Source organism: Cercospora kikuchii, assembly GCF_019650295.1.
Source record: "Cercospora kikuchii DNA, contig_00005, whole genome shotgun sequence".
NCBI lineage: Eukaryota > Fungi > Ascomycota > Dothideomycetes > Mycosphaerellales > Mycosphaerellaceae > Cercospora > Cercospora kikuchii.
In genome coordinates, this window is record NW_025408586.1 from 2,864,751 (window position 1) to 2,884,339 (window position 19,589).

Here is a 19,589-nt window from a genome sequence, read left to right on the forward strand (position 1 = left end):
CACAGGGAATCCGCTCGCTGGTCGAGAGGCACATAACATGGTAGATCTTTGACTAACCCACCGATCTTCGATCATAGACAGACTCTTACCACAAGCCACCGCGCAGTTTCGCGATCGCATTAGAGCACAATGGCGTCCTTCGACGACGACAACGACCCGAACACTGGATCGCAGGACGAGGACGAGAATGAAGACGAAGAGATGGAAGATGTGAATGATGCCGATCAAGATCAGGACCAGGATATGGATCAAGGCGGCGACGACGACGAGGACGATGGTGGGGACGACGACGAAGACAACGATGACGATAATGATGCCGAGGACGACGACGAGCAGAATGAGAACGACTCGCCTTCAGGGACAAAAACAAATGGTCAGCGATCTGCAGATGGCGACTCGCAACACAATCCTGAAGTCGTGGTCAAATCGCCCTCACCACGAGGTTCTGGGGCAAGGTCGCCGAAGTCGCACACATCGAGCGCGCATGTGCCTTCAATCCGCCCAGAAGCTCTGACTGCGCAAGCCTACGATATTGTGCCCACCATGGCTGCGCCGCATGGCACTTCGATCAACGCCGTCTGTGCGACACCGAACATGAAATACGTTTTTACGGGCGGCACGGATGGCTACATACGAAAGTACGATTGGGTGGACACCGCCAATGGCAAAGTGCCACTCACGGTAGCTCAGAAACATCCCTTCGTCGACAGCGTCATGAAGGCAGGATCGATGGTGACATATTGGGAGAATGAGGAGCGCTCCCTGCAGACACCGCCTCGAAATGGAAATGCCGACGAGGGCAAGTGGACGAGTCCTGTCTACTCGCTGGCCGTAGAGAAGCAAGCTGTGTGGCTTTTGTCAGGTCTGGAGTCAGGTGGTATCAATCTACAGACCACGCGACACTCGACAGGAAATATTATTACGACGCTGAAGGAGCATACCAGTGCTGTCTCTGTTCTGACTTTCAGCGATAATGAAAGCCGGGTGCTTTCAGGAAGTTGGGACAAGAACATTCACGAGTGGGATCTGAACAGCGGCAAAGTCGTCAGGTCATTCAAAGGAGCGAGCAGTCAGATCAGTGCTATCGAGCTACGGCCTTTTAGTAGTATGCCAGTGCCAGAAGTCTCTGAATCGCTGCCAGATATTGAGCTTGGAACATTCTCCAGCAATAATGCGGACATGCCGACGCTCAATGGGCTCTCAGGTGGACCGAGCCGACGACCTTCCGGGCTAACTGGAGACGAGGATGCTGCTGGCTCTCCGGATGGAAGTCTCTTCGGAGATGGCGACCACGGCTCTCTTTTTGGCGACGACACTGGTGGCGGCGGTGGAGGCGGCGCGAATGCGTTTGGCGATGATGATGACGATCTGACCAGAGCGCTTGAGAGTGAGATGCAAACTGACCAGGATGCGAATGGAGCGGGCGATACTCAGATGCAAGGCACTGAGAATGGAGACCAAGCGCAGACCACAGACGCTGGAGGTCAAGCAGACCCAGAAACCGAAACGAACAATGGACCCGCCGACGCAGCAACGACTGCTCCGGCTGATGGGGCCTCGGCGGGAGAATCACAGCAGACTGAAGGCGAGCGGTTAGGAGCTCTCGTCACAAATGGCTTGCCGCACTCGGATGAGCCATTGACTGCACCACCCACTAATGACGAGAGCGACAGCAAATCAGACCTTCCGCCACAGTCTGAAAGCATCTTCCTTGATGCATCCTTCGACGGCACTCTTCGAATCTGGGACCGACGGATGGTGTCGCCAATCGCTACGATACCCACAGATCCTGCTACGCCTCCTTGGTGCACGGGAGCGTGCTGGTCACCGGACGGCAACTTCTTCTACGCGGGTCGCAGGAACTGCACAGTGGACGAGTACTCGATTCATCACCTTGGTGCTAAGCGCAGCAAACCCAATCGAACATTCCGTTTCCAGCAAGGCAGCGGTCCTGTCTACGCCGTTCGCGCCATGCCAAACAAGAAGCACCTCGTCTGCGCAAGTCAAGATATCTTGCGTATCTACGATTTGCAGCAACCGGAGTCTACCAAGCATTCGAGAGTTCCGTTCACCATTGTTCCTGGACATAGAGGCGGAGTTATCAGTGCCATACATATCGATCCCAGCTGTCGATTCATGCTATCGGCAGCTGGAAACAGAGGTTGGGAGGGAAGCGGGACGGAGGTCTTGCTGGGCTATGAGATTGGTATTCAAGACGATAAGGGAACTTGGCATGCGGTCAGGGCTCCTTCGGCGTGATGCAAGCAACAGATGTGTGTTCCATAACGAGTCGACTTTTGACGAATATGGGAGGAGGCGCAAATATCGGCACTGCGATGATACCCTGGATTGCTAGCAATGCTCATTGGCTTTTATTCTATGGAGAGAGTGCGCTCGGAGGTTTACTGGCTGTCATTTCGAAAGTCTTGCCTCCCAGAGTGGTTGCCTACTTCGCCGTTGCCAAGACAGCTGAAGTGCCGATGAGATCTGAAGTGAAGCACAACTAGCTTCGGCGCGCGCATAAGCTGGCAGCTGGCAGCAAACACAACACAAAACGAAAATGACCGCACTCGGAGCTCTTCCCCTTCTCCACCTCGTCGCTTTCTACCACTTCATCACCATTCACAGAGACTGCGCGACTTCAACCGCACCACACGATACAAGACCACAACAACATTCACACAGCACATTGGTAAGTTGAAATACACAATCTCTTTCGCAATGCCCGAAATCCGCGGCGTGGCAGTGGCAGTGGTCGATCCAGATGGCAAGGTCTTCAAGGAATGGGGCGTACAGCAGAATAAGACGAAGAGTATGACGAGCTGCTACATCCAGAGCGAGAAGGACAAGCAGTTCCGTATCAGAATTACTCCCAACATCGATGGGTGGGACAGGGTGTTCGCTTCGGAGGTTTACGAGTATGGAGTGCACGACATGTTGGTGACGATGCGACTTGATGGTAAGGAGAAGGTGGAGAAACAGGAGGTGCTCTACCTCGACAAGGATCACCCGTACTTTGATTACACGACGAATGGGGAGGTGTATTTGAAGGCAAAGAAGGTAAGTCAGAACTCGATGGACTTGAGCTTTCACTTTGCTGATTGATACTTCACTTCAAGGTACAAGATGAAGAAGGCCGCACCCGCTACTACAATTGGGCTTTCAAAGACGTCGGTATCGAGCTCCTCTTCGACAATCTTTCCCTCGACAGCACTACTACCGCCCCCGATGCCTCCACCTCCGGTATCATCGAAATCACCCTCGACCGCATCCGCGTCGCAGCCCACGACCGTGAATGGGATGAGATTGGAACGCACGCGTACGACCGCTCCAGCGCCACCAGCGCCACCTCCGCCGCCAAAGACCAAGCCCACATGGCAACAAACACCGGCGGAGACATCCTCAGAGGCACCCATCACGTGATCGACTGGGAATACTTGGTCCCTGACGCAGCAGGACCATGGGCAACATACAAATTCTTCTACCGAAGTGAGGAGGTACTGAGGAAATTTGGCTTCGAGGGGTTCAAGAGTGATTTGAAGAGAGCGGAAATTGAGATGAAGAAGAAGAAGGAAGAGGAGAAAGTGAGGAAGAGGATGGAGGCGGAGGAGGAGGATGAGTGGTATGTGAGGATGTCACGTGGCCCAGTGAAGAAGATGAGTGAGCAGTAGAAGTCGAAGTGAGTAGCGAGTGAAATGGAGCTTTGAGCTCAGTTTTGAGTCATTTTGGGCTCAGTATTCAGTCGTTTTTCGTGTTTCTCTGCGGTTTGAGTTGCTTCGGAGGCGTTGAGGGTGGATATGCGGAGCGTGAGGCGGTGGAGATTCGGTCAGAAGCAGTGTAAAATCGCGTGCCTCTCTGCGAATCGAGTCTGCTCGAAGGCACTAGAGGTGGATATGCGGAGCTTGAAGCGGTGGAGATTCGGTCAGAAGCACGCAAAATCGCGGGTTAGTGAGGAGTAGAAGTCGTAGTGAGTAGTGAAAAAAGTGGAGCTTTGAGCTCAGTTTTGGGTCGTTTTTCGTGTTTCTCTGCGGTTTGAGTCTGTTCGAAGGCGCTGAGGGTGGATATGCCGAGCGTGGAGCAGTGGACATTTGGTTAGAAGCAGTGCAAGAACGCCTGTTTCTCTGCGGATTGTGGTGGCTCTGAGCTGCTGGAGGTAGAAATCTAGGGGCTAATGAGGTGGAGATTTGGTCAGAAGTAGTGCAAAATTGCGAGTTTCTCAGACTTTTGTGGTCATTTGAAGGCGCCGGGGGTAGAGATTCGGAGCGTGAAGCGCTGGAGATTTGGTCAGAAGCAGTGCAAAAACGGCTGTTTCTCTGCGGATTGTGGTGACTCTGAGCTGCTGGAAGCGGAAATCCTGGGGCTAAAGAGATGAAGATTTGATTAGAAGCAGTGCAAAACGCCTGTTTATCTGCGGATTGTAGTGGTTCTAAGCTACTGGAGGTGGAAATCCTGGGCTTAGAGATATGGAGATTTGTTCAGAAGCAGTGCAAATCGCCTGTTTCTCTGCGGACTGTGGTAGCTCTAAGCTGCTAGGGTTGGAGATTCTGAGGATAGAGGTACAGTCATGAGTTTGGAAGCGGCATGAAATCGCGTGTTTCTCTGCGGATTCTGGCGACTCTGAGCTGCTAGGGGTGCGAATGCGGAGGGTCGAGAGGTGGAGATTCGGTCGGAAGGAGTGCGAAATCGCGGGTCTCTCTGCGGATCGTGGCGACTCTGAGCTGCTAGGGGTGCGAATGCTGAGGACGGAGAGATAGTCATGACTGTAGAAGCAATGCAAAATCGCGAGTTTCTCTGCGGGTCGTGACGACTCTGAGCTGCCGGACGTGGGGATGCTGAGGGTGACGGAACTGTCTTCGATTCAGAAGCAGTGCAAAACCGCGTGTCTCTCTCCGTCGTGCGGTGACTCTGAGGTGCTAGAGGGGCATATGCTGGAGATAGACGGGCAGGCGTTGATTGAGAAGCAGTGCGAAATCGCCTCTTTCTCTGCATTTTGTAGTGGTTCTGAGGTGCCGGGAGTGGAGATGCTCAGGATGGAAGGGGATCGTGGGTGAAGAAGCGTTGCGAAATCGCATGTTTCTCCGCATTTTCTAGTGCTTCGGAGGCGCTGAGGGTAGAGACGTTGAGGGCAACGTGGTGAGCTTGGGTTCAGAAGCAATGTGAAATTGCGTGTTCTCTTCAATTTGGTGAGTCTCCGAGGTGCTAGAACTGGAGACACGGAGCATGTAGAGGTGTACATAGTTTGAGAAACCGTGTGAAATAGCACTGTCTCTACGATTTCTGCTGGCTCTGAGGTGCTAGGGGTAGGGATGCAGATGGTGACGAGGTTGCCGTAGTCTGGGAAGCAATGCGAATCGCGCATTTCTCTGCGTTTTATGCCAGGTCAGAGGTGCTGGGCCTGGATATGCTGAGAATGGAAAGGTGCAAATTGCTCGAGAAGCACTGTAAAATCTCGTGTCTCTCCAGAAATCTCATTCGGTCAGAGGCGTCGCTGGTGGAGAAAAGGCGGATCAAATACCGGAGCAAGATTCAGAGTCGAAGAAAAAGCAGACACTTTGCCGAATATTGTGGAAAGTTAGCACGTCTCAGGAGTAAGTACGACAGAACTTCGTGCTCAGTTTTGTCTTATCTCGTGTCTCTCTGCGGGTTGGCTTGATTGAGAGCTGCTAGGGCTCGAGATTCGGAGCGTAGATAGGTAATAGTAAATTGAGAAGCAATGCGAGATCGCGTGTCTCTCCAGAAGTCTCATCCGGTCAAAGGCACTGCTGGTAGAGAAAATGCGGATAAAGTACTGGAGCAAGATTCAGAGTCGAAGAAGAAGCAGTTACTTGGCCGAATGTTTTTGGAAAAGTAGGCACCTCTCGCTCGTGAGTAAAATGGAATTTTGGGGTCATCTTCGTGTTCTTCTGCGATTTCGATTGGTCGAGAGGTACCAGGGCTGGATGTACGGCGCGGAGGTACGTGATCGTGGAATGAGAAGCAATGCCGAATTGCATGCTTCTCCAGGCATCTTATCCCTTCAGGGGCGCTGCCAGTACAGAAGCTGTGCATCGAGCACCAGAGAATGTTTGAGAGACAAAGGAGACACGCTCAGTCTGAAGGATATTTCGAAGAATGTTTTGAAGGAGTGACCGAATCTCGAAAGTAGGTTGTGCTCAAATTCAGTCCATTTCTGCTGGTAGCCGGCGCCACCACAGTGAAGCGCGTCCAGCATACTGGACAGACCACCAACTCGTTCTATCGAAACTCACTGCGATTCTACCAGTCCGCCATTGCTACCACCTTCCAGTACAATGACCAACCGCAATCTACTGCCATCGTCACCCCGCAGTGGTAATGTTCGAGCAGCCCAATATCCTCTAGAATATCGCCCACTTCCACAGACAACTTCAACACTCGGCCTGGAAACGTTCCGCAGCGAAGCGCGAGGAAGCAGCTCAGTACCCAACAACCTGCTTCTCGGAGACGAAGCCCGGGCTGTATACGGCTCAGCTTATCCCGTTCGCCGACAGCCACCGCTAGTGCCATCAATTCCTCATCTGCTGCAGATTGACAGGCCTTATGCGAATGTTCCACATTCTGGTCCTGCTCCCGACCCTTCCTCCCAGACCGCTCCTCTCACACCGCATATTGAATTGATTCGGAGGTGCTAGGGGTGGATATGTCGGGCACAAAGAGATGGAAGTCGTTTTGGGAGGCGATGCAAAATCGCGTTTCTCTCTAGGAATTCACACGGTCAGAGGCGCTGCTAGTGAGGAAGCCGTAAATTGAGTACCAGACAATGATCAAGAGGCGAAGAAGCAGACCCTTGAGAGGTCTTCATGGCGTTCGCCAGCGGTGTTCTTGCTGTCGTCTGCGTCGCACTCAGCATGCCAGCGCCCGACACTCGGCCCCGTCACCACCATCGCCATCAGCGCCCACTGCCGACCTACGACCCGTTGTCTGGTATCTCGCACTCACTGGGGCTCTTTCCGCCTTGCCCACTTTGCACAGTCGCAGTACAAGAAGTCTCGGATGAGAAGGCCCCAACGCCCGCCAGGGACCAAGTATTCTCCATGCCAGAGTTAGTTGGAAATATCGTCGGACACCTTCCGGCAAACCAGATCCTGGTCAACCAGCGAGTATACCACACCTGGAAGTACGCTATCGCAGGCAAGGATCTCCAAGAGAAACTCTACCTCCGCCCTTCATGAAACGAGCTCGTAGAGTTCAGAAGCACTCTCGACGAAATTGGCCTCAAAGCCATCTCTGACAATCTCCACATCGTGTCCACTCCTGTCGACAACAGCCTAGGCAAATGTCGCCGATCCGGACTATATTACTCTATGGGCCGAAGGTCGCATCGTCGGTGGTCCAGAACAGGCAAAGGCGTATGTGACGTCGGTCGAGATCTTGAGCAACGGAACCACTCGCATCCCATCGATTTTGGCGATACGGGATAGGCATTACCTCATGTTCTCTGCTGATAAGCGTTCGCAGATCAACAGCATTTACGACTCGTGGAACTTTAAAGGAGACTGGGCATCAGATTTTGTGTAATCTTGCTGTTTCTCCGCATCTTGAATGGATTGGAAGGTGCTAGGATTGGATATACGGAGCGTGAAGAGGTCGACCTGGAGTCAGAAAGGACACTGATTGGATGTTGTCTCCAGAAATCTGGTTTGTTCGGAGGCGGCAGGGCTAGAGATCTGGCAAGTGGAGCAACGGACAACAATTCAGAGATGAAAAACCAGACCTTAATTTGCCGCTCATCTTGAAGTAGTGAGGGCGTCTTAGTTGTGAGAGAATGGATTCTTGCCCTCAGTTTTGGTCAATACCTCTCCCTCTCTGCGTTTTGTAGTGATCTCGAGGTGCTTGCGCTGAAGATGCTGTGAATAATGTGGTAGACATGGGACCAGGGAGTATGCTGAGCAGCACATCTCTCCAAGGAATCTCAAGCCTTTGGAGGCACCGAAGATGCAAATGTGGCAGATCCAAAGGTGCGGAAATAGCAGGAGAAGGCAATTCCCGACGAATCTCTCCAAGAATTATGTCGCTTCGCAGGCACTCAAGGCGGCCACTGTCTCAATAGTTTTGGACATCCCACAATTTGGTGGACGCCAGCTCTTTATGCTGTTTCGTGCGAGAGAATAGATGTCCAGACCAGCCGACTTCTCCGGGTAAGCAGATGAATCGATTCCATCCAGAAGATTGGCGATAGCTTCCTCCCAGTACTGTACGAAAACGATGCTAGCAGATCAAATCGTTTCGAAGTCTGTACGCAAAGGATAGTTGTGCTTGTCCTCGCCTTGCTCTTCATATTCGTCTTCTGTTTTATCTTCTGGGCCTTCCTATCCGTATCGTCGTGCCCTCCTTGCCGAAGCATACGCTATTGCTCGACGACAAGGTCTCCCAAGTTCTTGCCCCTAGGTTTAGATTCTTCTGTGGGCTCTGTATCGAGGAAGCTCTTGGACGTATTCGACAAGCAAGGCTACGCCGCTATGGTGACAAGGCTATACGACATAGAGCGCAAGTACTCGCCTTCCAGGAACTCGTCTCGTCTTCTAGACACGAAGCTGGATTCTGAGGCCATAATACTGCTCGCTAGTATCACACACGACCGGCTTAGATCACTTTTGGACAACACCTACCTGTCCAAGGCCGTCGATGGCGCGTTCGACGACGAAGCCCACTCTCCAATTTCGTTCCCACTACGCATTCGCAACACGACGATGGGCCCGGCATACCGATTTGACCCTAGTATATACGTGAACTATCTAGCACCAGAAGATAGCACCGCGCTCACAGTAGAAGAGTTCAAGAGGATGCTTAAGGCTATGCAGACTGCCCTTCGGTTTCCACAGACCACAGCGCGGTGACCGCAATTGCGAAGAAATCCTAGATCGCAACAACAGTCTCATCGGCGAAATTGAACACGCAACTGGTGGCGAACGTCGTGTTCCTTTCACAGTCTTCTGGTCTCAAAGTGATTCGCTGACCTGGTCGTTGGCATATCGCCCCAGATGCATTGTCATGCCTTCAAGGCTATCGGAGTCCTGAGCGAGCCTTGGACCTCAACGAGAACGGTCTGGAACGTGAACTGGAAAGCAATGCTTGATGCCGATTGCTCTAGATATTCTCAAGTGACACCGCGGTTTTTGATGCTCTCTGTTTATAGTTGAGTCGCGTGACTCTCCCTTAATCTGGTGACAACGCTCCCTCCGGCGGAAACCTGACCTGAGGGAGTCTGTCTTGCAATCATCTTCGCTGAACCAGTCACTCCACGACGACCGATGAGCAGCAGCAAGAGGAGAGTTCGAACGAGAGCATCGCAACTGTTCCATCCGCTCCATAACACCACTGAGGTCGCTCAGCATTCATTCATTTCAACGCACATCTCAGCGAGCGCTCCTCGATGCCTGAATTGATCCCTGCAGAGATGCAGACTGCTCTGGAAGAGGATATTTTTGAGGTGGACGATATCAACAACGAAGGCCCAGATTCGATATCCTGCATTTTTCTGGATCTTCTGTCCCGATATCAAGATGCCTGTTCTGCCCGACGATCCGAGTGATACAGATGACGCTGGTGTTCCTTTAGGCGACACCCTATCACATCTGCACAGAGGATGTGTTCATCCATGCTGTGCTCCGGTATCTCTGGCAATTCCCACTTTGTCAGAGGCGGTAGGGTACCAGAATTGCAGATTTGAGCACTAAAAAGGGTTGAGAGAGGGCAATCTTTGGCAGTTAGCTCCAAAAGATCATGACCCTTTAGCAGTACTCGAGGTATGAGTGTCTCTGGGAATCATCTCGTCTCGGAGGCGCTGGCGAAGGAATTCAGGCGACGAGGAGTTTCGTATTTCTTGTGAGAGCATACCGAGCGGCGTGTCTCTCTAGTAATCGTGCCGTTCCAGAGCTGCTGATGATGAGGACATAGGCCATGAGTAGGCGGAACTCCGTCGAGCAGGCATGCCGAGCGGCATGTTTATTCGGGAATCACCGCGTTCCAAAGGCGCCGATGATGGAAATGCAGGCAACGAGAAGGTGATCGTGGGCTCAGAGAGCGCGCTGGGTGGCGTTTCTTTCCCGTAATCGCGTCGTTGCAGAGGCAGGTACATCCACAATGCATTCAACCCAGATCAATGCGACATCCAACTGAAAGAGTTGAAGAACGCAATCGAACAGGAACAACGTGTCGAATGCGAGGGCAGATCGTGGCCTCGATTGCGATGAGTATTTGACTTTGAAGGGTGTGGTACTCCGCAAACGTTCGCATGAAGTACGAATGGTCGCGAAAGCGTCCTGAGGCAGACCAGAGGAAGGGAAATAGGACCCTCATTATCGGCTCAATGTATGGGAGAGAAGTATCAGAGATGATCGACTCAGTGAACACACCAGGAGCACGTAAAACTCGCTAGCTAAGACGATCCAGGCCATTGGGAGGTCAAGGAAAAAGGAGGGAGTCCCTTTGGCTGATATTCAGAAGAACTTCAAGGATAGAGCCAGATCACAGTCTGGCTTCGACGACCCGGAGCTCGTCAGCGACTGGCATGCACGCGATGGCTGCAGGCAGTAGCAATGGGCGCAATTGTCGAAAGACCAATCGAGCGGCGTTTATCTCCAGAAAAAGTGTCGTTCCAGAGGCACCAAGGGGACAGATCAGGCGAGTGAGGCAAGGAAACATTCGAAAGAACTCATCTTTGGCGCCGGGTTTCGCTCCATGCTTGTTTGGAAGTGCTGATGATGGAGATGGCGAGGACTGTGAGGTGGATGGAGATCGTGAGCGGCGCGCCTCTCTCCAGAGATCGTATCGTCTCGAAGACGCTGAGGGAGCAGATACGGAGATCGACAAAAGAAACCTCTTTCGAGAGAAAACTGTCTCTGGCACCTCTCTCGATAAAAGTAATTTCTCTGAGGGCATACGCGTGGAGATGCCAACGACAAGGAAGATAAGTTGAATGAAGAGAACAATGCCGAGCGCCGTGTCTCTCTCGGGCACGCTTCGTATTCAGAAGCGCCAAGAGCACAGATATTGAGACCCGGGCAAGGACTACCTTCAGCGAAATGCTCTTTTTGACGCCTTTCTCCAAGAATGCCGCCGCCGCCGAGGTGGTGGGTGTGAGAATGCCGAGGACAATCATCCAGACGAGCCAACAGAAGAAACGTGATCGTTGCACAGAAGTTTGAATTTGGGTCACTTTCGTCCAGGTTCGCGTAGAAGCAAGTGAACACACTGTGTCCTTTTCTATGGCAGTAGTGGCCATTCCTCTTCAAACCTAGGGCTTCTGCCGAGGCGTTGAGGCTAGAGATCAGGGGAATGTTAGCAATGAAATTCGGTCGAGAAGAGATGCTCGAAGGCTGCTCCTCGGAGGCACAGCCTGTACAAAGCTGCTCAGACATGGACACCAATCGCCTGCATTTGAGATCCAGACAAGGAGGGGCGACATGCACTTCGCCATCGCAAGTCAACGACCAGTGGTGCATACCATCTGGACACAATGATGGCCACTGAGGGCACTTACCAGGTCAGATTGGCGCGATCGCGATTTTGGAGACTTTGCTTTGCAGCTTTGCCGAGTCGAGTATTGAAGTGGATAACCCTAAAGCGGTCTGGAAAGTGCAGGTATATCACATCGCAAGGAAGAGAGCATGGTATGCAGCGACCATCTCTGCATTCTCAACGATACCCATGCTGTTGAGATGACGATACGACCAGACTGCCCTTGCATTGTCCTCCTGAGATGGCCCGGAAGCTCGATGACTTGTCTCCACGAATCTGGACAGATGGGAGCCGCGAAGTATGCAGATAGCGGAGAACTAGAAAGCTCGAGGTTGGCGTATGCTCTGAGCGGGCGGATCCAACAGCCAAAGCCACATCAGGCGAGATATGGCATAGAATTGAATGCCCTTGACCAACTAAAACCTCGTTGCACGAAGGCAGTGCCAGAGGCAAAGATGGGTATATATTTCGACGTGTGCTTCTGCAGATCGTGTCGTAGGAAAGCCGTCATAGGGAAGAAGCGTCATCGAAGCCTCAGCCTTGGGCGACGTGAGCCCTAGTCTGCATCCCCTTCCAAATTTCGTTCGATGATCAAATTGAAGTGTTTGCGAGTGACATGTAGGAAGAAGGAGAACAGCGGAGACATAGTTCGCTGTTGGCATGCAACTCCCACCTGATTTTGGGAACAGGACTACTATCACTCCCTTTGCACTCGCCCTATTTCAAGAGAACGCCGGAGAGCCAGGAAAATTTCATTCGTAGCAGAAAGTCAAGTGTCGGTTGAGAAACCATGTCACTGATTTCTGTTCCATGTCCAATCGAGTGCGCTTGAGAATAGGCAGCATCTGATCACAAAAGCCAGGAGGTATACTGCCTGGGCACCATTTACGCCATTGCAAGCTTGAAAAGGCCTCCGGTGCATGAGGGACTTCTGGCAGTCGACGAATTGGAAGGTCTGGAGCGCATATTGAGCCCGTTTCGAGAGACGCATGAGAGAGGGGCTTGTCTCTCAAGATGCCGTGATATGTCGATGTTGCTAAGACTTTGGCTGCCCGACTGGTACCAAGGAGGTGCTGATGGAGACCTGTATCATGTCACCCCGAGCCGTGTCTTCACCACCACCTGTTCTCCCGAGCTATGGTCGTCGATGCCGTTGAGAGTCCCGATGTATTTGAAATGGTCTCAGGGGATTCATGGGAGAGGTCGGGCTGCAGTACATCTCGTCCATGCCAAGTCCTAGCCGAAGCTGCCGGTCCACAAGTGCATGTGCGATTTGGAATGAGCGCGAGAGGAACGGAAGCAGCATCCCACGCAGCGGGCACCCACTTCCCACGTTGGATCTGCCCCGTCTGGCCGTGTGTGATGATGTTGGTCCGAGGTCGCAAAGGACATGTCGTCGGATATTGAACACATGAGCGTCTGCTGCGCACCGAGCTCGATCGAATTGCGCCGCTGCTGCAGCTTCAATTTAGAGGATCAGTAATCGCAGGGCCCGAAAAGTGACACAGTCGCGCTCAATAAAGCCTCGCAAGCCGCGCCGGCGAGGTGGTTTGAGCAGATGACCAGCCGTGGCACCGGGGCGTGGCGCATCGGGAGCGATCTGATGGCGTTGGCGATGCCGCCATCGTGCTGAGTTGGGCGGGCCACGAGCAGTGTCAACGGCGCCGGGTGATGCGCGTACGCGGAAGGGGGGTGACGGTGTGGCAGGACAACCACATCCAATCTGCCACTCGACGCCATGCGAGACACGCTTGCCTCTGGTACCTGCATATCGGAAGCAGCGCGCCGTGGCCACCAGCGTCTGGTACGACGTTGTGCGTGGACGGGCGCGTGCGGCAGAAGAGGAGTTCGCTTGCGGGCGACAGATGGAGAGTGGAGGATGGAGGACGTCGCACCTTCATGCGGGCGGGCTGTGGTGTGAGGCGTGCCTTCTTTCTTCCGGCCTCCTCGTGGCGGACCACCAACAGGGAAGCGGCGGGTGGGCAAGGATGAGCCCGTCTGCGGAAGCCTCCGCCAGAGTGTCGTCGACGACCTTCACCCAACGACACACCACACCCGCAAACGACGACTGCGGCATCAATACCACCCCTCTTGGCATCCAGCAGTCACAAAATATGCGCGCGGCGCAGTAACGCAATCAAGCGTTCATGCCGACCCAGCGATGAGGAAACTGCCGCCGCTGTACCAAGATCTCCCGTCAGATCTGGCGAGATGAGGGATACATCGCATTGGGGCAATGCGACTGCCATTTTGAGCCATGAGGCGGGCTGGATATCTGCACCGAAACCTATCACACGTCGTGGAAGCGCTCCCGAAACACTGCAGCAACGGCGACCCACTCCAAGCGCATTGAAGGCCCACGGATCTGGACTGGGAACACCATCAGATTGACAGAGGCGCATCGGAAAGATGCTCCCGCGGGACCGCGTACCGCGCGCCGCTGCGCAACATCAAGTTTCTGTACATGGGCCGTGTGGCACGCTAGCACGCACTCCTCACTCCTGTGTCCCACGCGTCCACGGGATGGACGACTTCGCGGCGGACTTCCTCGGTTGCCACGGCCTGTCAGAAGTGTCCAGCAGCGTCAAACACGCATTGAAAGGCAGCCAGCGTGAACAGGACAGGCACATGGTATCACCTGCTCGGGCTGGAGGTCGTGCAAGCGGCGTTCGACCGCGTACCGTTCAGACTCCTGTCGGCTCTCGAACCGGCAGGAGCAAGATCAGCAAGACGTAACGAGGGTTCGCTCTGCGCGTCTCCCGCTCGGGCACGCCATGCCGTGCTCGACGCGCTTTGACGAACCGACTGGGATGTCGTGCAGGCCTCTCTGGCCTTGTACACCAAGACCACGGCCTCGGAAACGCGTACGATCTGGCCTGGAGCGTGTCCTATTCCTCCATCGTCTTGCCCAGACTGCGTATGATCGACCGATTCGCTAGGCGGCCACCACATGCAAGTTCTTGTCTGAGCCCGTCCGGGATGCTCTTCGGCGCCTTCCAGCTTGTCCACGACTGCAGGCCATCATCGGGCCCGTTCCTGCTCCAGCATCTTTCTGATCATCGTGCCTCCACATCGCCTCCACGTCTACTAGTGTCCCCTAGATCTAATGTGCTATCCATGCGTGGCGCCCAATTCAGCATCGTTGGCTGCCCTCGAGTAGTGCTGGCGTCGCCAGAAGAGCAAGACTGACGTTTAGACAGCCTTGTCTTGAGGAATCTCCTCTCATGTCTTCGGCCCTAGTGGTGAATGACGATATTCGCGGCATGCCGTTATTGCATTGAACAGGGTGCTAATTTGAGATTCAAAGACATGTCCCGAGGGATGATGGGTGCCGTGAAGTCATATATAACTCTTAAGGTTCAGCTCCCATCGGACCGGTAGAGCTTCTAAACCACTCTAGCCTAACCTACCAAAGCCGCCAGCAACACACCTTCGTCCCGCAAAACCATCGACGCCATCCTGTCCTGCGGGTTTCAAAGTCCCTACGGTCTAGCTAACGTGAGTACTTCCCGGTTCCCCAAGGAAGGTTTCATTGCGACCTCAACCCTCTCGTGGCGCATCTAGTAAAACCTTGCTAACATCGTGTTAGTCAACTATTGGCTGCAAACCCTTCTACTACTGCTCGGTGTCGACTTGAAACGCTGTCAACAAGCATCCCTCTGCGACTTCTCTTTGCACAACCCACTCACCAACCATGTCGGATTCCAATCAGAAGTCGTACCTTCGCGACGGAAGCGGGCCTCGTGCTGTCGACAGCAAGAGTCGAGGCAGCAGCCGACGCGATGACGACAAACAGCGATCAAAACACAGCTCGTCAAGACGGCCATCGGATTCAAAGTCCAGCAGCCATCGTCGGGAGGCGTCAGTAGCGTCCAAGTCGGAGGGTCCTACATTTGAGCTTGATGTCATCGGACAACCATCCAGATCTATTATATTCGGGCAAACGGTCGAGACATCCGTCATGGTCAGCTTGCAATGCCCGTCACCAGAAATTGCCGCCAGGTACCAAGGAATGGACACTTCGCGTCTCATGGGCGTCGTATCACTCGTCGCCGACTCCAGAAGCGGCGGACGCGTACCAGTCGAATGCGGTACACTTACTGGGCAGAAGATGTTCGACTCAGTACATGAGTGCTCCAACGACATTGCCGAGAGCCTCGCACGCAGCCAACCTAGCCGTCTCGCACTTGGCTACCTTACATTCCCCCAACTACTCATTCGCCAACCTGGCTCATACCGGTTACGCGTAACTCTAATCAAGATGGGCGGATCCGGATCATCTGGAGGCTCAACAGTCCTTGCTACCGACAGTGAAACCATCAAGGTCGAGCGACGCAGCACAGGAACCAGCACCAGCACCTCGCGCAAGCACGGGAGATCATAATGCCCTGCGCAACTAATTTACATTTTCGGACTTTGTTCTTTGTACATTACGACATCTGGCGAAACAGCACTCTTGTATTTTACTCTAGCAACTTGGCGTGGTGTCCGGTGTTCGGACTATTCTGTGGTTATTTGAATGGGAGCGAGGCACATTGAACATTTTGCTATTTCTGCTGCTACTACTGCGCCGCTTTCGGGATATGGCGCGAGGAACGATTCAGACAGGACTTTGGAAAAATCGACAGAGTCTCGTGGCTGGTGCAGATCTGCTGGCCCAGGTCACTTGTACATTTCCTCTTCTTAGACAAAAGTAGAATGCGCATTTGTTGTATTGAAGAAATACTCTTGAGCTTCACTGCATAACTCCACCTCCTGGTGTCGTTGCTGCGACCCATTGTCACGACTTGTACTGTACTTGGTTTCCTTACTTCCTCAATGACTTTCTCCAGGATACCCTGATGGTCCTTGTCAACTTCCACGGCATTTAACGGTCTCCCACATTCTCGCAGCCTGGGATACGCTGATATAACAAACCAGCATCTCCCAAACTCGACTTTCACTCTCGAGTACATGCAACAACAATACCTCTTCAACTCCGAGCTTCCCAATCTCAACGAAGTACTCCGATCACTAATCATCAATTCTTCAACTGGGCTGAGCTGAGCTGAACCGAACTGTATTTAAACAAGTCACAAAAATTCGCTGCACACCAAACGAGACGAGACAAGACGAGACTTTCGGATCCTCATCAAATCGTCATAGATTTGTTCATTGTTCGTTGTTCGTTGTTCGTAAAGTGAGACATTATCGTTATCGGAAGCAGAAAAGGATAGCGCAGTACTTTTGGAGTGATCACGGTGTTCTTTCCGGATCTTCGGCATCTTAGAACACGTTGTATGTACTACGTTCTACTCGAGCAAGCGTGATGTCTAGGAGCAGGGAAATCCGCGCGTGGGATCGTGGGGAACCATTGTGTTGGGAGGAGCTGAGATGTGTGGTTTCCTTGTCAGAAGTGATGCGATATGGAAGAATGGAGTACGGGATGGGAGATTATGCACGTAGGCGAGTCTACCTGATGGGATGGAACATGGGAGAATGGATTATGCAAGTAGGCGAGTTGTCCCAGTATGCTTGCTTTGAGGGACGTGGACGTGGCTTCCTTGCAAGATGCGATGCGATGCGGTGCGATGCGAGAAAAATGGAGTATGGGTTATGGCATGTAGATGGAATCATGCAAGTAGGCGAGATGGCTCCAGTACGCTTGCTTGGATGCTTGCATTGATTTAGATTCTGTTGCTTGTGGATTCCGTTCCATCAATCAAGATCCTCGTCCTCCTCCATCCATCTGTGGCACCATCGTATCGTATCGAAGTGGGATCGAAGCTCCACTTTCTTCACGCTTGCTTGATGCTGCTAGATGATGTTACACGTTCTCGACATGTGGCACGAGAAGTGGAGATTGGGTTGTAAATGCCAAGAGTATGTTTTCGTCTTTGGGAGATTGGAGACTCGGAAGGCAGGTTGTACCTCGTGAAGCAATTGCCGTTCTTGGAAAGATGAAACGTCCTATGCGATTTCTGCCCTTCGTGACACAGAGCTGCAGGTACAGTGTGAGGCGAGCTGAAACGAGAATCAGCTGAAACGAAGAGGAAGTCGTGAATGAGTGGGGTTCGGGTTCAATGCGAAGGCGAGAATGTGGCGGGTTCATCTGATGAACATCATTTCGTGATTGAGGTCGCTGCTTTCTGTGCATGCGTCCATTCATGTACGATGGCTTTTTGTTATAGGTTCTAGACCCACAGGTTCCCACTGCGGGCATCTGCTTCGATTGCAGGACTGTAGCAGCTGCATAATTTTTCCATGCCTCTATTCGCAATGTGACGCGAAGACATGATGTCGGAGTGAGCCACCACGGGATGGACATCCCACGTATTATGCGATGCGCTCGGTAATCGGCCACGCGAGAAGGATCGCAAACAGGGGAGAATACTGCAAGTGTGCATGCGTGCTGTGCGTGCTTGACTTGAAACGCTGCCATCGCGTGTTGTACGCATGCGTAGATCATGCAGCATTCAGCTTGCTTGGTAATTCCCGAGCCGAAGTCTCCACGATGTCCCGAACAATCTTTGTTATATATCGCAAAAATTCCGGTTTCGGGTGCGTAATCGTTGTGCATTGGTACGTGTGAGTAGCTGGGTTCCTAGAGACTTGTTGTAGTCTCGAGAACTCATAAGAGCTTGAAGGAAGCCGCTCTCATCTCGGCTGATTATGAAGGTCCAGCTAATGTGCACGTGGGATGTTTGAGGCAACGAGTGCTTCGAACAGGACGAGTTGGAGCTAGACTGTATTGCATCTTGCCTCCAGCTAACCCCTTTGAGGGCTCCGCTCTCCGTGAAGGTATTCGGTCTCGTGATCGCTTCACTCATGTCCAGAGCCAAGCGGGCGGTGGTCACGCTGTTTGAAGTCAGTCGCCCGTGGCAACCTGTGGGTGTACTGCAGCAGGCTATGAGCCACCGTCGCTTGTTGTACAGGCCACTGTAGTTCGCATCGGCTAGCTGCCGTGGCCTGCCGTGTCGCTTCAGTGCTCGATGCATCTCGGTAAGGCATCTGTGCGGGTCCAAATCGGCGTGAGAGCCGAGTGTGACAGGTCATTCGCATTGATCTGACATGCATCGCCACGCAATGCTGCACGCGACTCTCTTGATCGTGCCTCGTGATGCTCCTGGAATCCAATGAGACAGACGTTGTTCACTTCTCACTGTTACCGACCGCTTGGCTCGCGTCACAGCAGGCCACGTTCGACTTTCCAGAGGTCAAGCGCCAAGCCTGGCGTCTCTTTAATCACCGCATAGATGTCTTGTGTGTTTGCTAGTTGAGGATGTCTTCGGAAAAGTTGCAAGACAATGTCGCGTAGACCTCTGTCAGTGTCCACTGTTGACTGATAGACCAACGCTATCGCCTCCGCAAGCTCGGGAGCATCGTAATAGCACGCTGCTGCCATTTCGAACTTTTGCTTTGCAAGCTGCTTCAGTGATGAAATATCGTATTTCTCGCCCAACGCATACACTTGCGTATGCAGAACGAGATGAGATTCGGACTCAGTGTCGTCATTATCTTCTGCATAGTTACCTTCACTGTCACACTGACTGCCTTGTTGTGGAGTGTCAGGTCGATGCGCAGTCGTTGGCGGCGGCTGTTTTGCAGAACTGCTATTCGTTCGCGAGCGTGAAGGTGCATTCTGTTTGTCGTAGAAGCCCGCTTGAGCAAGCAGGGGGTCTTCGATTTGTGAAAAATCAATCTTGTTTGGTGTTGCTTTGCGATTCGTATATGCTCGGTGGCGAAACATTTCGGCCGGTCGCTGCTGTGGCTCTTCGTTCAAGTAGTCAAGATGATACAAATCTGCTCGTTGTCAATGCTTTCCGCGCACGATTTGCGCACCGCGAAATGCTCACAATGGATCATTTGCTCGACTGCATCTTCATCATCTTCGCTCAAATCGATGACCCCGGTGTTGGCTTCTCGGAATTGATGTGAACATGCGCCGTCAAAGAAGCCACTTCGAGAACAAATGATTGCCTTGTGTACGGCCCATTGTTTGTAGTTGCATGTGATGGTCAAGTCTGAGAATTTGCCATTGAGATGAAGCCTTTGCGGGCTGTTAGAGATTCCCATGATGTGAGTGATGCGCAGCTTGTGGATACGCACGCAGACAGAGCATTCATAAGCTC

General features: G+C 52.8%; 4 protein-coding genes across 4 annotated transcripts; 3 read left to right on the forward strand and 1 right to left on the reverse strand.

Annotated features, from left to right (window-relative positions):
* Positions 1-129: 129 nt before the first annotated feature.
* CKM354_000886700 (uncharacterized protein) lies at positions 130-2,259 on the forward strand (the record flags this gene model as incomplete). Its single annotated transcript, XM_044804264.1, has 1 exon — positions 130-2,259. The coding sequence occupies one exon, from the start codon at positions 130-132 to the stop codon at positions 2,257-2,259; it is 2,130 nt and encodes a 709-aa protein (XP_044660199.1).
* Positions 2,260-2,721: 462 nt separating this feature from the next.
* CKM354_000886800 (uncharacterized protein) lies at positions 2,722-3,671 on the forward strand (the record flags this gene model as incomplete). The annotated part of the gene is made up of 2 exons (XM_044804265.1): positions 2,722-3,060; positions 3,120-3,671. The coding sequence occupies 2 exons, from the start codon at positions 2,722-2,724 to the stop codon at positions 3,669-3,671; spliced, it is 891 nt and encodes a 296-aa protein (XP_044660200.1).
* An 11,501-nt stretch (positions 3,672-15,172) lies between these two features.
* CKM354_000886900 (uncharacterized protein) lies at positions 15,173-15,862 on the forward strand (the record flags this gene model as incomplete). The annotated part of the gene is made up of 1 exon (XM_044804266.1): positions 15,173-15,862. The coding sequence occupies one exon, from the start codon at positions 15,173-15,175 to the stop codon at positions 15,860-15,862; it is 690 nt and encodes a 229-aa protein (XP_044660201.1).
* A 2,781-nt stretch (positions 15,863-18,643) lies between these two features.
* Positions 18,644-19,533, reverse strand: CKM354_000887000 (uncharacterized protein; the record flags this gene model as incomplete). Its single annotated transcript, XM_044804267.1, has 2 exons — positions 18,644-19,260; positions 19,314-19,533. 2 exons carry the CDS (start codon positions 19,531-19,533, stop codon positions 18,644-18,646), a joined length of 837 nt encoding a protein of 278 aa, XP_044660202.1.
* Positions 19,534-19,589: the final 56 nt, after the last annotated feature.